Source organism: Puntigrus tetrazona, chromosome 3 (genome assembly GCF_018831695.1).
Source record: "Puntigrus tetrazona isolate hp1 chromosome 3, ASM1883169v1, whole genome shotgun sequence".
Taxonomy (NCBI): domain Eukaryota; kingdom Metazoa; phylum Chordata; class Actinopteri; order Cypriniformes; family Cyprinidae; genus Puntigrus; species Puntigrus tetrazona.
Genome location: NC_056701.1, coordinates 8,283,636 through 8,299,355, shown reverse-complemented (window position 1 = coordinate 8,299,355; position 15,720 = coordinate 8,283,636). Strand labels below are relative to the sequence as shown.

General features: G+C 42.8%; 1 protein-coding gene across 1 annotated transcript in view; it reads right to left on the bottom strand.

Annotated features, from left to right (window-relative positions):
* Window positions 1–3,224, bottom strand: part of wbp2nl (WBP2 N-terminal like) — a 4,629-nt gene extending 1,405 nt beyond the window's left edge. The window contains exons 1-6 of the mRNA XM_043225548.1: window positions 3,030–3,224; window positions 1,785–1,893; window positions 866–1,004; window positions 700–792; window positions 231–383; window positions 62–142 (exon numbers count right to left, since the gene is read on the bottom strand). Of these exons, the coding sequence (XP_043081483.1) occupies window positions 62–142; window positions 231–383; window positions 700–792; window positions 866–1,004; window positions 1,785–1,893; window positions 3,030–3,088 (634 nt within the window). The 5' untranslated portion in view covers window positions 3,089–3,224. The remainder of the gene's footprint in view (window positions 1–61; window positions 143–230; window positions 384–699; window positions 793–865; window positions 1,005–1,784; window positions 1,894–3,029) is intronic.
* Between the last annotated feature and the right edge of the window lie 12,496 nt (window positions 3,225–15,720).

The window sequence follows — 15,720 nt, the reverse complement described above, 5'->3', positions numbered from 1 at the left end:
TGTGTGTGTGTGTGTGTGTGTGTGTGTGTGTGAGAGAGAGAGAGAGAGAGAGAGAGTTTACCTGGAGGAGGGCACCAGTTCTGAGGAGGTCCGGGGTATGGAGGAGGAGGAGCCATGTACATAGGAGCGCTGGGATACACACCTACACACACACACACACACACACACACAGTCATTTGACCCGTTCTGAAGTCATGCGTGTGATTCTCCAGCTCAGAGTCGGACTGTACCTGCAGCAGGGGGTTGTGGGTAGGGGTTGTACCCGGCCTGTGGCATGCTGGGATATGGGTACGGGTACGGCTGTGGCATGGCTGGACTGGCGTATCCGTTCATCCCTGCGGCCAATCCAAACGCTCCGTTCTGAGCTGGAGGAGCTCGAGATGCTGCGCGCACACACACACACACACACACACACACACACACACACACACACAAACATACTTATTAAACCATTCTTCCTTAAGTGTCAAAAGCAGTCCAGCACTGGTCAATTATCACACAGCCTTCAGTGAACCGGTGCCCGAGTGAATCAGTGCCCGAGTGAACCAGTGCCCGAGTGAACCAGTGCCCGAGTGAACCAGTGCCCGAGTGAACCAGTGCCCGAGTGAACCAGTGACTCATATTAGGTGCATATTTTCCAGCCAATCAGTAATCAGTAATACAGTGACTGGAGGAATCATTGATTCAGTGTTTCCTGACCGTTGGTGGCCAGTTTGAAGAGGTGCTGTCCCAGCTCAATGGCTCCTCCGCTGGGGAAAGACATCTTAAAGTTAGCCTGACCTTCCCATCCACCTGAGAGAGAGAGACACGAGCGTGAGCACAGTAAACGTCAGGTGGCAGGTGCATGCTGGGTAACGTGGCGTACCTCCCGCCTCGGCTTTGATCAAGCCCTGGATGTAGTTGGCAGCGAACACCGGCTGCTCGATGCTGCAGTTCTTCATCAGATAATACGGGAACATGAAGGAGCAGAACTTCTCTTTCATCGTGCTGCAGATGAACACCATCTGAAACACACCATCTGATTAACCCGCGTCTGCCTGGGACTAGTTAACCCGTGTGTGGGCGAGTCCGGGATCGGTTAACCTGTGTTTGAGTGTGATGGACTGATCAACCCATGTTTGGGCGGGTTAACCCGTGTTTAGGTTATTAGTTAAGATTAGTTATTGGGTAGTTTGTTTGAATAGGTTATGGATTAGTTAAAATATGTTTTAGCTGAGTTACTAATTAGTTTAACTATATTTGGATATGTTAAGGATAAGGTAGGTTATGCATTACTTAAGAAATGTTTTGGTGAGTTATGGGTTAGTTCAATTGATTTTGGTTGGGTTACTAATAAATTAACCTGTATTTGGATAATTTACAGATTAGATAAGAGGATTTGGGTGGGTTATAATTCAGTTAACCTGTACTTGGATTAGTAATTTGGATTAAACTAATTTGGGGATGAGTTATAGGTCAGTTAACCAGTATTTGAATATATAGTTAAGGTGTTTTGGGTGGGTTTTAGATCAGTTAACTTGTACTTGAATATGCTAAGGATCAAATGCTAGTTCAAATGTATTGGAGCAGAATATAGGTTAGTTAAAAGGTATTAGGACAGTTTATTAGTGAAGATGTGATCAGTTGGGTTAAACGTTGGTTAAACTGTAGTAGCATATATTATGATTTAGCCACGTTAAATTGTATTATGGGTTAGATAAAATGCTTGGATTAGTTAAGCTGTATTCAGTTAAGATGCTGTGGTTTGTGTTTAGATAGACTGAGGATTAGTTGACAGGTCTTACCCGGTACTGGGTGAGGTACACAGAGCCCTTCTTGGTCCCCTTGAACAGCTCATTTTTGGGTGTGATGTCACTGAAGGAAAGCTCGACGTTCTTGCATTCTCGTAAGATGCTGAAAACAGGAAGTTAGGTCACACATCTGTTCCCAGAACAGCACCACAGTTTCTCAACACAGTTTCTACATTTCCTTCAGAAATCCCTTATTTCTCAGCGTCTGCCCGCGATCATCTGATCTTAAACAAGCCCTGTCAGTATTACCTTCACGTCTCAAAGACCTCCGTTCATCTTCAGACACTAAATAAAAGACAGGTTTCTCCTTGAAGTAGTAATAAAGCCTTTAATCACCTGGGCCAAATCTTTACAATTATTAATGAAGATCAAATGGTTTTGACTCCCAAGTCTTCTTCAGGACACATCAATTGTTCAAATAAGTTTTCTTAAACAATTAGTAAGGAATCAACGACAGCTGGTTAGTTAATGGGAAGGACTAGAGCTTTTAAAGCCCATCTTTATACACACACGTATAATCTGCATGTGTAAAATAAATAATAATAAGTAAAAAAAAACAGTGTAGAAGTAAATGTTCAATAAAAAAAGGTGGTAAAAGGTGTTTTAGGTGATATTTATTTCTAAAAAGCACCTTTGATTATATGAAAGAAATCTGTGCGGCATTCTTGGCTCCTGCTGTTTTTTTCCCAAATGTAGATCTTTTGTTTAATTTCGAGAGCTTTAAATCCTGTTCAATCACAGACATCTTTAAAAGAGTCCCTTTATCATCAGAGGTTCAACCACAAAATATAAAAACAGGAGAACGGCACAGAAGAGAAGAAATGGTTGAATAATGTGGTTTCTGTGAATCTCTGATACCGATGCGTTCCTGTAAGTTGAGTTACATCTCTTCATTTGAGCTCTGAAGATGAACCCTGGAAGTGGGACAATATGAGGATGAATAATTCCTGACAGGATGTTTATGTTTGGATGAACTGTCTCTTTAAACCAGACGTCATAAGAACAGACTCTGAATCCTAACATTACATCGATTTACAATCAGTCTGAGAGACAGCAAGACGATGAAGCAGAAGAGTACAGCTCTCCAGGTGTTTACTGTGAAAAACACCCTTAATATATAACGACGTGTGTGTGTGTGTCTGTGTGTGTGTGTCGTGTCGTGTAAACGCTCCGATGCGGTGTTATTGTCGTGGTTTAGTTTAGTTAGTTAGTTAGTTGTGGTGTTGGTTTAGTTTCTACCTCTCTCCGGCCTGAATCAGGACTCCTCCGTTCGGGTGATGGTTTCTGTTCAGCGTCATGTCGATGATCACTCGATTAAATCAGACGTTTATTTCCGCGCGACTCTCTTTAATAGCAGTGTTTTGATCCTGTGTCAGTGAAGAACAGATCCTTCATAAACAGCTGCGCACTTTATTTCCGGCACCACGTGACTCCTCTCTCGGTCACGTGACTGTGCTGTGACGACAGCTCTGGACTTTATTTTTATTTTTATGTTATTTAACATACTGAACGAAACATGCATCTACAAACAGAAACTGATGGAAAGAATAATATATAAAAAAATATACGCTGAGAAAAAATTATTCAAACAAATGTTTGTTTGTTTTTTTAATATTTTCCAGTGGATTTAGCAGTGATTTGATTCTTTAGTCTCCGGCCACTAGAACACACACAAGAGAAGATTCAGCTCTATATACTGCCTCCTGTAGATCTGCTTTATATCTGAGAACTTTGAGACGATCTGAATTAAATAAAGCGCCACAGAAATAAATATGGTTGTTAAATAATTAACATCTTTTAAGGTCCCGCTCTTCTCGGAGAATAACTCTAACTCGACCTCAGAGGGAGAGACACACAGAGACCTATATATCCTTCTCCTTACTCCAAAGTTTATTCCAGAATACAATGGTTTATAAAGACATCTTCAGTTATACCCCTCTAGACAATGAAACTAAAGATGACACGTGTTGTATCCACGCCAAAATATACGTACTTAGAAAAGATAAAGGGAGTTAAGAACATATAATGAATGCTTCTGGACAAAGAAAAACACTTCTTGTTGCTAAGTATCAAAAGTGTGGAGTAAACCCATTCACCCACGCCTGACTGAACCCTTCTAACCATGACCCGTGTCTGTGAGAGATGTTACAGAACTCTGCTCGAAACACAAACCTTTCTTCAGCTCCATCACAACAGAGCAGGAGCGCGGCGCGGGCTGATGACGTCAGAGCCCCCTCCAAAATAAAAGTCTCATTCACTCGCTAAAGTCAGCGTGCAGACACACTCAAATACAAACAATCAGAGTTAACTTCTTGGTTAAAAAAAAAAAAAAAAAAAAAAAAAAAAAAATATATATATATATATATATATATATATATATATATATATATATATATATATATATATATATATATATATATATATATATATATGCTTTAAATTTGTATTTATAAATGTATTTAATGCACCCGATAACTGCATGCATTTGCTTAGTGATGAACTCAATGGAGGGCAATGATTCACTGTGATGTAGACTATTAGGACACAGTCTGAATGTTCGTAAAAATCAAGATAAGCAGGATAAAAAAAATTACTGTGTTATCATACTTAATCATATATTTCTGAAATCATTCTTCGTATAACATTGCTGTTCCTGTTGTTTATCTCATCTTCTTGTTTAACTATTAGTGCCAGTTAGTAGTTTGACCAGGTATCTTTGTCGTTTGATTTTATTTAGAAAAGAATGTGCAACTTTCACAAATTTGAGAGGGATACAAATGTGTTGTAAAATTAATTATTTAGAAAGGGACACAATATATGTATGAAAACTACATTTTATAATCACTATGTGATGAAAACGTATATATTCTCACTGTAAAAAAAAAAAAAATCTGTAACATTTAGAGGGAAAAGCCGTCAGCTGTGATTGCCAGACTTCTACTGTAAAAAATACTGTAACAACGTTTTTAGCTTTACGGTTTTAACTAAAATTTACAGTTAAACACTGTAATTTCATTAACTGATATAATTATTATACCAACATCTGAACCAAAGCCCACCACAAGCAGCTTTTAAATAATATATACTGTATATATAGACAAGGTGCTCAGTGTCATTCACACAAACCTGATCAGGACGAGAAGGCAGAATGAGCATCATGTTTGTTTCATTTCTAAAAATCATGTTTTGTTGATACTGTCAGTGCACACATTATTATATACTATTGTTTTTCTGGTATGTTATGCAGACGTACAAGTGTGGTCACGATAACCTTAACGTACTCAATCACATACTTAATGTGGTGTACTGAGAAGTAAATAAACCAGCAGACAATGCCTTTACACAACATTAATATTAATCAAAGTTCTAATTTTATTAAAAGTGATATTATAAGTCATAAGTTCTGTCGCCACCAATAGAGTTCATTGGAAATAACAAGAACGACCACAAAACCCCATGTTGAATTCGTCTCTCCAAAATGTGATCAGACTGTACTATAAATGGATTTCGCCATTACACTCAAAACTGAACTATTGTAATAATCGACACAGTAATATGAGGCACTTTGGTAGAAGTAGGGCTAAAGGCAGCTTGGCCGGACTCGGGCGGTATATCCCATGTAAATGTAGGAAATCCAAATGTGAGCGCTAGCTATAAACAAAAAGAGCATGATAAATAACACTTCAGCAGTTACAGTTCAGATAAGAACTTGAGGTGAGCGGTTTTATGTTTTAGCGCCACGTTGCTTTGAACGTGTGATCATTCTGTGTCATCGGCTATCTTTAAACCACCTTTTAGGAGCCACGATCACAGAAAAAGCCACAATTGTTTTACGATGCCAATCTTTCGTCTAGGACAGCTGGGATTGGCGTAGGATTGTGCGTCAGGACTCGACCTTGTCGTCAGTTAACCAGTAGGCCAGCGGACTGCAGAGTTTAGCTCCAAGCAGCTCCAAAACGCCTGGCTGAAAGTTTCTAGTATGCATAGTTACACCTTGATCTCAAGCTCTTCAGGTGTTCAGTCGGTTTTGAAGCTAACCTCCAGAACTCAGAACAGTGCCACAGCATATGAATGAAGACAAGAGTCCCTGTTTACATTGCACTCCTATCAAAACGATGGTGATACACATGGAGACCTCCGGGCCGTTGGCAGCTGAAAGGCTTCTCTCCCGAGTGAATTCTCATGTGGACTTTAAGACATCCTCTTTGTGTGAAACTCTTCCCACACTGTTCACAGGAGAAAGGCTTCTCTCCAGTGTGAACGCTCATGTGAAGTTTTAGGTTTCTTTTTTGAAAGAAGCTCTTTCCACACTCTTGGCAGATGTAAGTCTTGCCTTCAGTATGCATCCTTAAGTGGCTTACAAAGTGTCCTTTTCTCGGTGAAGCTCTTCCCACACTGAGTGCATGTATAAGGCTTCTCTCCATTGTGAATTCTTATGTGGACTTTGAGCCTTTCTTTTTGTCTGAAACCTTTCCCACACTGTTGGCAGGTGAAAGGCTTCTCTCCGTGTGAACGCTCATGTGGATTTAAAGACTTCCTTTTTCAGAGAAACTCTTTCCACACTGATTGCACGCATATGGCTTCTCTCCGGTGTGAACCCGTGTGTGCTTTAAAAGGTTTCCTTCACAAGTAAAAAACTTTCCACAGTGCTTGCAGGTGAAAGCTTTCTCTTCAGTGGGATCTCTCGTGTGTTCTTTAAGGGTTTCAGGATTTCTCTCAATCAGGTACTTCTCTTCATTTTCATTTAGTTCTCGACTCTCCTCTTTCAGCCTCTTCAGGTCTAAGGGGAATAGAGATAAACCGTGCTAAAACAGACAAGTCACGTTATTTGAGCTTGCATTAGTTGAAACTCGGCTGATCCCTGTCTACCTACAGGAATATATCATCAATCATTTCAGTCATTATTCAGCAGCTATCGCTTTAATCAGGAGCTAATTGCCCACCAGTCCAGTGAGGACTTGGCATGGTTAAAAATACAAGGTAAAGGGATAATAAACCAAAAAATAAATACACTACCCCATGATTTTCTCACCTTCAAGTTACCCTAGCTGTATAGGATATGCAGAGAAACACATTTAAATTATCAAAAAAAACCTGTGTCTTCTAAGCTTTGTAATTTTAACAAATGGGAGATTTTGGAGCTCAGAAATCTTGCAGCAATCATAAAACAAACTTTACTCAGCTCCAAGAGGTTAATAAAGGCCTTGTAAAGTAAATCATGTATTTGAATAAGAAAAATATCCTTATTTAAAACTTTCCCCTTTCAGTGATCACCGGCCAGTCAACTGGTGCACCTCTACTTTAAACCTGAACTAATTTCACATTTCTGGTGAGCTAAGAGATCCTGGTATTATCAGTTTGAGAAACATACATAATAATGTGAAATTTCCTTTATGTTTATTTTTATATAATCATTTATCTGTTAAGATTATTCTTATAAGAATACGTTGAAGGGAGGAATATGAAAGTTATAGTAATTTTGGTCAAATGTACAGACTTTCATATTTATTTTTTTGGATGACGCAAACTGGGAGATTTTCCTACAATATATATTTTATATATATATATATATATATAAATAGGTCTCTAACAAGGTTAGAGACAATGTTTAAATAGTATAGTTTAATGTCAATGTGTTGTTGTATCCAATCAAACATAATTGTCTAAAATGGAGAAAGAGCATGTCCATATAGTATACTATAAAAACTTATTCGGCTTATTTGGCTTTTCTAGTATGTTTTACTCTTATAAATCAGGGCATAGGAGGGACTTTTCTCTTGGTTGCGCTGCTTCCAGTAGTGAATGTTTATATTAGAGCTTTTATCCAATCATATTTCAGCAGTCGTGTTGCCAGGGTCATAGAAATCTGCCTTCAGAATTACCGTGCAGGTGTCTGTAGCATAAAATCAATGGCAATGAAACCGATTAACAGTCAGAGGCTAGCAAGCCCGCTTACGACTCAAGTCAAGTCAACTTTATTGTCAAATATGCTCTATGTCCAACATACAGCACAGATGAAATTCCTTCCCTTCTGACCTTGCAATCATGCAGAATAAAAGAATAAAGATAAAAGAATAAAAAACTAAAGTATAATAAAATAATGGTAAAATATCTAAAATATCTAAAATATAAATAGTGCAACATTAAACATGCAGACATTAAACATACAGACAAGGCACTTGTTGGAAAATTAAATTAAGTTAAAGTGAGGTAGTGCGTTGAGGTGCAAAAGTGTAGACCCTGAGATTATGAGTTTATGTGGGGGCGGGATCACAGTCTGAGGTCTGAGGCAGGGGGGCAGAGGTAGAGGTGAGTGAAGGGAGAGTAGGTAGGGAGTTGAGTCTCCTGACCGCCTGGTGGATGAAACTGTCCCTGAGCCTGCTGGTTCTGGCTCGGAGACTCCGCAGTCTCTTCCCCGACGGCAGCAGGTTGAAGAGGCAGTGGGATGGGTGGGTGGGGTCTCCTGCTATCCTGGTGGCTTTTCGCGTGAGACGAACGTTAAAAATGTCCAAGAGAGGGGAGAGAGACACCAATGATTTTCTCAGCAGCTCTCACGATGCGCTGCAGTGTGTTACGGCAGGACACGGTGCAGGCTCCGTACCACACCGTGATGCAGCTGGACAGGATGCTCTCGATGGTGCCTCTGTAGAAGTTCTGCATGATGGGGGGTGGGGCTTTTGCTCTTTTCAGTTTACGGAGAAAGTACAGGCGCTGATGGGCTTTTTTGGCCAGTGATGCGGTGTTGTGACTCCATGACAGGTCTTCAGATATGTGCACACCCAGGAACTTGGTGCTGTTCACCCTCTCCACTACAGCACCGTCGATGATCAGCGGAGCATGCTGGGTGTGCGCTCTCCTGAAGTCCACAACAATCTCTCTTTGTCTTCGCCACATTCAGGTGGAGATTGTTATCTTTGCACCACATGGCCAGCCTGCTCACTTCACTCCTGTAGGGTGTCTCATTGTTGTTGTTGATAAGACCCACCACAGTCGTGTCATCCGCAAACTTGATGAAGAGGTTAGAGCTGGATGATGGAGTACAGTCATGGGTCAGCAGAGTGAAAAGAAGGGGCTCAGCACACATCCTTGGGGGGCCCCCGTGTTCATGATGATGGAGCTGGAGGAGTTGCTGCCAACCCGAACTGCCTGAGGTCTCCTGTCAGGAAGTCCAGCAGCCAGTTGCACAGGAGGAGTTGAGCCCCAGCTGGCCCAGTTTATGGATGAGTTGCTGCGGGATTATGGTGTTGAATGCTGAACTGAAGTCGATGAACAGCATTCTGACATGTGAGTCTTTGGTTTCCAGGTGGGTGAGTGCTGAGTGGAGGGCAGTGGAGACGGCATCTTCTGTTGATCGGTTAGACCGATATGCAAACTGGTAGGGGTCCAGGGCAGGGGAGGACAGACTTGATGTGGTGCATGACTAGCCGCTCAAAGCACTTTATGAGGATGGGAGTGAGTGCGCGACCGGGCGGAAGTCATTGTAACAGGAGGGAGATGACTTTTTCGGTACCGGGATGATTGTGGTGGATTTAAGGCACGTGGGGACAACAGCCTGGCTCAGTGAGATGTTGAAGATGTCCGTGAGGACATCTGTGAGCTCAGCAGCACAGTCTCTCAGAACACGACCAGGATGTTACCAGTAGTGTGCCAAGGAGTGCTGTCAGATCCTTCAAATTGATTTCATTACTACGTCATTAATCACTATTTAACATCCTAGATCGTTTAATAATTGATTTAAGTAGCAATGCCATCAGTATAAGTCAATTAGTGTGTAATTTTTACAGCAAGACTGGAAGAGTGAAGTTGTTTTGTAGGCTGTGAGCGATCTTCTCTCTAAGAGTCATGGAAAGAGGTTCAGGGTGAGCTTTCATCTACTTCATCTACAGGAGGACTGTGCCTTTCATGTGTGTAATACAGATAGTAAAGAATCCTGTTCTATCCTGTATTTCCCCTCTCTTAGATATAGTGTGTGTGTGTGTCACCGTACTGGTAAAGCGCAGGTGTCTGAAACACATAGTGGGGCCTGCTCCAAGGTCCTGATGCCCAAATAATCACTTGGAGAGGTTCTTACGTCCCTGTGGAAACTGTCTAGATTCATTTAGGTTTAGGAAGCAGCCAGAATTTTGCTGAACTGAACTGTGTGTGAACAAACTCCTAGAGGGTAAGAAGAAGTGGGAAAAGAGCATGTTAAACTAATGGGGAACAGACTTAAACAACACCGGCCCTGACATACACTCCAGGTCAAATAAAAAACATAACTAGGAAAATCACGACATTTAAAAACGGCGAAAGTTGGGTGCATTGTACACCAATAGATATAAGAGTGGCTCGGTCATATTTAGTAATGGCCATCTTATATAAAGAAAACCGCACAGACTATCCAAAATACTAACAATTAACAGAAAAACAAAAAGTTTTGCCGGAGCGGTCGTGACTCAACGACGCCATCTTGATAGAAAACGTTAGAAAGTTCCATCTTGATAGAAAATGTTAAACAGTTACACAAAGTATTACAATACTATATTCGGTAATGAAACAATTATTGAAGAGTTCTCGTTAGAAGCATAAAAGTGCCTGAAAAGTTTGGAACACTTTAAATACTCGAAACACAAACCTTTCTTCAGCTAAATCACAACAGAGCAGGAGTGTGGCGCTTCTTTGTTGCTAAAAAGGACGGTGGGCTCCGACCTTGTATAGATTACAGGGGACTTCCACTAGTGTCTACTGCCTTTGAGTTGCTTCAGGGGACTACTATTTTTACTAAATTGGTCCTTCGCAATTTGGTCCGCAATCGTACTGGAGATGAATGGAAGACTGCCTTTGATACACCCACTGGCCATTATGAGTATCAAGTTATGCCTTTTGGGTTGGTAAATGCTCCTGCAGTATTTCAGGCTTCGATTAGCAATGTACTAAGAGACTAAGAGAAAGTCTGGCTCTCAAACAAGGACCTTCTCTTCAAGGTTGAGTCACGAAAATTGTCTCCCAGATTCGTAGGACCATTCAAGGTTATAAGGAAAGTTAGTCCTGTTTCCTACTGTCTCTTGCTACCCAGGTCTTTGAGCATTCATCCCACCTTTCATATCTCATGCTTAAAACCTGTCAAATACAGCCCTCTCTCTCCTGCCACCAGGTCAATCCCAGCACTACAAATAATTGATGGTTAGCCAGCATACACAGTCCGGCGGCTACTGGACACTCAACTGGTTCGGGAAAGACAACAGTTTCTCGTAGACTGGGTCCCTGCTCGCCACATCCTGGACAAGGATTTTATTGCCATTGGGAACATCAAGGGCCGTTCATAAAAGAGGGGGTCCTGTAATGTTCAGCCTAAGATTCCATGGGTTCACCGCTGGATCCCCTTTCTTAGATCACCTTATTGCTAGAGACTTGTAGCACACCTGTTCTCAATCGCTTCTAATGGCCATACATAATTTTGTAATAGGACAGATAAATGAAAAGGCATATTTAAAAATAGGATTCATATATCATTAGGGCCTTTATAAACATGTATTTCGTATATGGGAACATCATACATGTGTGGCGGAAGGGGGGAGACTGTTTTTAACAGCAACGCTTAACTCACAAAGAATTCCGACTACGCCACCCTAGGGATTATTCCCAGGGAACAAAGTTATAATTGGACACAGGTTCGGATCCCTCATATGAAGGTAGGCCAGACACTTGGGTAGCATATAAAAGCATAAATTTTATTAATACACAAATTTTAAAGTGCTTTTGCAACAAGAAAAAGCACCGCTTCAAAATAAAAGAATACAAATACAGAAATAATCTAAGGTTGGGGCCCTAGAATAAATCACATACAACCGGCAGGGCTGAGGCTTCCAGCGGCAAGAGGAGTTCGGTTTTTACGATGGCACACTTCCACGCACACACCCCTGTGCACTCAGATCACACTACTAGACACTCAGTGTTACACAGCATACCAAGAAGAACCACCACCAGGAGAGAAATCCAACCACCCGTGGGACCCCAGCTCCTGCAATGAAGCAAACAAAATAAAATACAAAATTACAACATCAACCACAAAGTATAACAAACAATACATTAAAGCCACGCCACACCAACAGGGGTACAAACAAAAAAAAAAACAAAAAGACTTAAATCAAATACAAAATCAGGTTGCATCCAAAAAGGTAATTTAAACCAAACAATTCGATCAAGAAAAAGTAAATCAACTAAACTCACAGAATGAAATGGAACAAAACAAAAAGACAGGTGTAACGAATGGGAACAAGGGGGGTAATCTTGAAAGTTACTCCCAGAAATAAAGAATACATAAGTTCGAAGCGGGCATTAAAACCACATCCAAACCAGCCACGAACAGTCCCCTTTTAGAGTTACTGATGGCAGCTTCCGCGTTGTAACCAGGTTAATGTAGCAGCCTAAAGAGAAGTCCAAAGCACGCGGTTTCTGAAAGGCGAACAAAAGAAAGGGAGGATCCTACGCAAAAGGACAAAAGTGATGTTAATTTGCGTCACGTGGTTCCCCAAATTCAATTTTAAGTCTTGGTAGCACTTACCGTGAGATTACGCCGCAATAAATATCTATGGGCACCGGTTTTTTTACTCATGCCTTCCGCACACACAGTGGGGTACAGGAAATCATGCCTATTTTGTGCGTAACAGCATTACCTCCGCAAGCATGTTAACAGATTAAAAACACAGGTTTGGAAGAATGTACATTACCTGAAAGGCGAACAGTCATCAGCTCCACTAACGCCACACCGGCGCAACAATGCAAATGAGACACTATAATGGTACACAGGAACACTTTATAAAACCACATGTACTCAACGGGTCCTAAAAGGTATCTACTAAGGTATCTAAAATAGTGTGTGCTTACCTGCAGCTAGTCCACACAGACAATGAACACGGGCGGGAAAATCGGACGTGACGCACCCCGAGTGACAACCAATCCAGCCTTAAATTGAAGTCCCTGATAGGTGAAGACTGATGTCAATGACTTAGTCCCGTCACATTCCACCCCCAGTTTCTGCAACGTCGCCTCGACGGTGAGCTGAACAGCCTGACCCAACACTCAACTCCAAGGCCGGAACAGGGTGGCAACTGTACTACCCATTATGCTAGACACAGAACCAACACCCACTGCTCGAGGGAGATGATTTATATTAGAGTGCTGACCTGCAGTTCTTCTCCCAGTCCTCCTTACCACACTCTCAGCTACCTCCAGTGCATTAGAAGGCAATGCAACTGACTGCGAATCCACTTCCCCCACGGAGTCGCTAGTTGCCCTACAAGTGTCCCCTGCTTGTGCATTACCAAATGTCTGAGGAGTGGAGGGACCAACATCCTGTAGCCTTAACCCACCCCTATCTTGCGGCATGTCAGGTACTAAAACAAACAACTCCTCTTCATAAGCATCATCATCATCATGCTCCTCTAACAGAGGTGGCGGAGATTCAATGACTGGGGTGTTCAACAATACAGAAGGTGGAACCTGGTCGATCAAACTCTTCAGCAGGGATCGGTGCACATGCTTTACCTTACCCAAGTCTGTGATGGGAGCAATGGTGTAAACCACCCCACCTTTCTTAGGTGCCTTCATGACCTGATACACCACTGAGCTCCACAGGTCCTGGATTTTACATCTACCCCGCACGCTATGATCGCGGAGGTATACCCGCTGACCCTTCTTCAGTGGTGCTTCCTTTACCTGCAGGTCATGCCGAGCTTTTCGCCGATCGGCTGTGGCCCCCAACCATTCCTGAGCACCTTCAAACGCCACCTGCAACCGTCCCTGCTGCTCCAGAATCCACCTATGAACACTGCCAGCCAATGGCTCTTGGACTCTGCCTAAAAGAAAATCAACAGGGAGTCTGGGCTCCTGCCCAAACATTAAAAAATATGGAGACTCCCCCGTTACCTGATGAGGGGTGCTATTATATGCAAAAAGCACCTGAGGAAGACAAAGCGGCCAATCATTGTTTTTGGAAAGTGGCAAAGTGCGCAACAAATCATGTAGGGTTCTATTAAAACGTTCACATTGACCATTCCCAGCTGGGTGATATGGGGTAGTACGTGACTTCTTGACTTCATACAAACTACAAAGTTGCTGAATAAGAGTGCATTCAAAATTACGGCCCTGGTCAGAGTGAATACGACCTGGCACACCAAATTTGCAAAACCACTCAATCACAAGAACCTGAGCTACAGTCTCTGCCCACTGATCTCTAGTGGGCACTGCCAAGGTATACTTTGTGAAAATATCAGTCATCACCAAGACATTCTCCAACCCAGACCTTGAGGGCTCCAACACAGTGAAGTCCAAAGCCAAAATTTCATTAGGTCGGGCAACCAACAAATGTCCCACAAAACTTCTAGGGGCAGAGGGGGCACCTTTAGCACACTGGCACCGCTCACACTCCTGGCACCAACGGGCAATATCTGCCGACATTCGAGGCCAGTAGCATCTCTGACGCACAAGTTGAGATGTACGCTCCACTCCCTGGTGCCCAAGCTGTTGGTGAAGCTGGGTCAAGACTTCATGCTTCATAACTGCTGGCAATAACACCTGAAAGATCTCCTCGCCGCCATCTGGGCGAAGCACACGGCGATAGAGCACCCCATCAGTCTCCACAAGGCGATCCCATTGTCGAAGCAGAATGGTCGCCAACTTCGAGAGTTTCTTGCGCTCCTCCGAAGTTGGAAGCAACCTGCGCCTCCAGAACGCCAACAACTCCCCTATAACTGGGTCTGCTGCCTGCTGAACACCCATGTCCCTGCTAGAAAAGCACGGGAGCGAGGTGACCTGATTGACTGAGGTCACAAATTCCACCTGGGCAACTTGCTGCAAAGCCCCTGGAACAGCTACACCTGGGCACCACTCACGCACTTCTCTTGCATCAGCGTTACGATTGCTTTTCCCTGACCTATATTTAATTTCAAAGTCAAATGCTACCACTTGGGCAGCCCAACGCTGTTCCATAGCACCCAATTTCGCAGATGTCAAGTAACTAAGGGGGTTGTTGTCAGTAAAGTCAAAGCATTTATGGCCCAGCAAGTACTCCCTAAATTTTTCAGTCATGGCCCACTTGAGTGCCAAAAACTCCAATTTCATAGAACTGTAGTTAGATGTATTGCGTTCCGTGGGCCTAAGACTACGACTACCATAGGCTATAGGGCACACCCTACCTTGCTGCTCCTGTGAAAGGACTGCCCCTAGTCCACCATGACTGGCATCTACCTAAAAAAAATGGTAGCGAAAAGTCAGCATAGACAAGTACTGGTGCTGTTGTTAATTTGCCCTTCAACCCCTCAAAGCTACACTGACATTCCGCTGACCAGGCTTCAACAAAGTCTTGGGCCACTTGCTTTGGACGCTTTGAGTTTGCCAGCTGAGCTACCAACCTGTGGAGAGGGGCAGCTAACTTAGCAAACCCCTCCACAAAGCGCCGGTAGTAGCTAGCAAACCCCCAAAAAGAGCGCAACTCTGAAACACAAGTTGGCCGAGGCCATTGTGCAACTGCCTCCACCTTCCCTGGGTCAGTAGAGACCCCTTCTGAAGAGATAACATGTCCCAACTAATGCACTTCTTTTTTAAAAAAGGCACATTTAGATAGTTTGGCCTTTAACCCTTCCATTTGCAAGCGACTCAAGACAAGCTCCATCCGAGCAAGATGTTCATCAACAGAAGAGGAGAATACTACAATATCGTCAAGATACAAAAGGAGGGATTGACACTGCTGATCCCCAAACAACCGTTCCATCAATCGCTGGAAGGTGCCTGGGGCATTGCACAACCCAAATGGCATCCTATTCCACTCAAAAAGGCCAAACGGGGTGCAAAAAGCAGTTTTAGGTTTATCCCGCTCTGCCACAGGTACTTGGTTGTACCCATTGGCCAGATCCATGGTAGAAAACCAACGGGCTCCTGCCAGGGAGTCTAA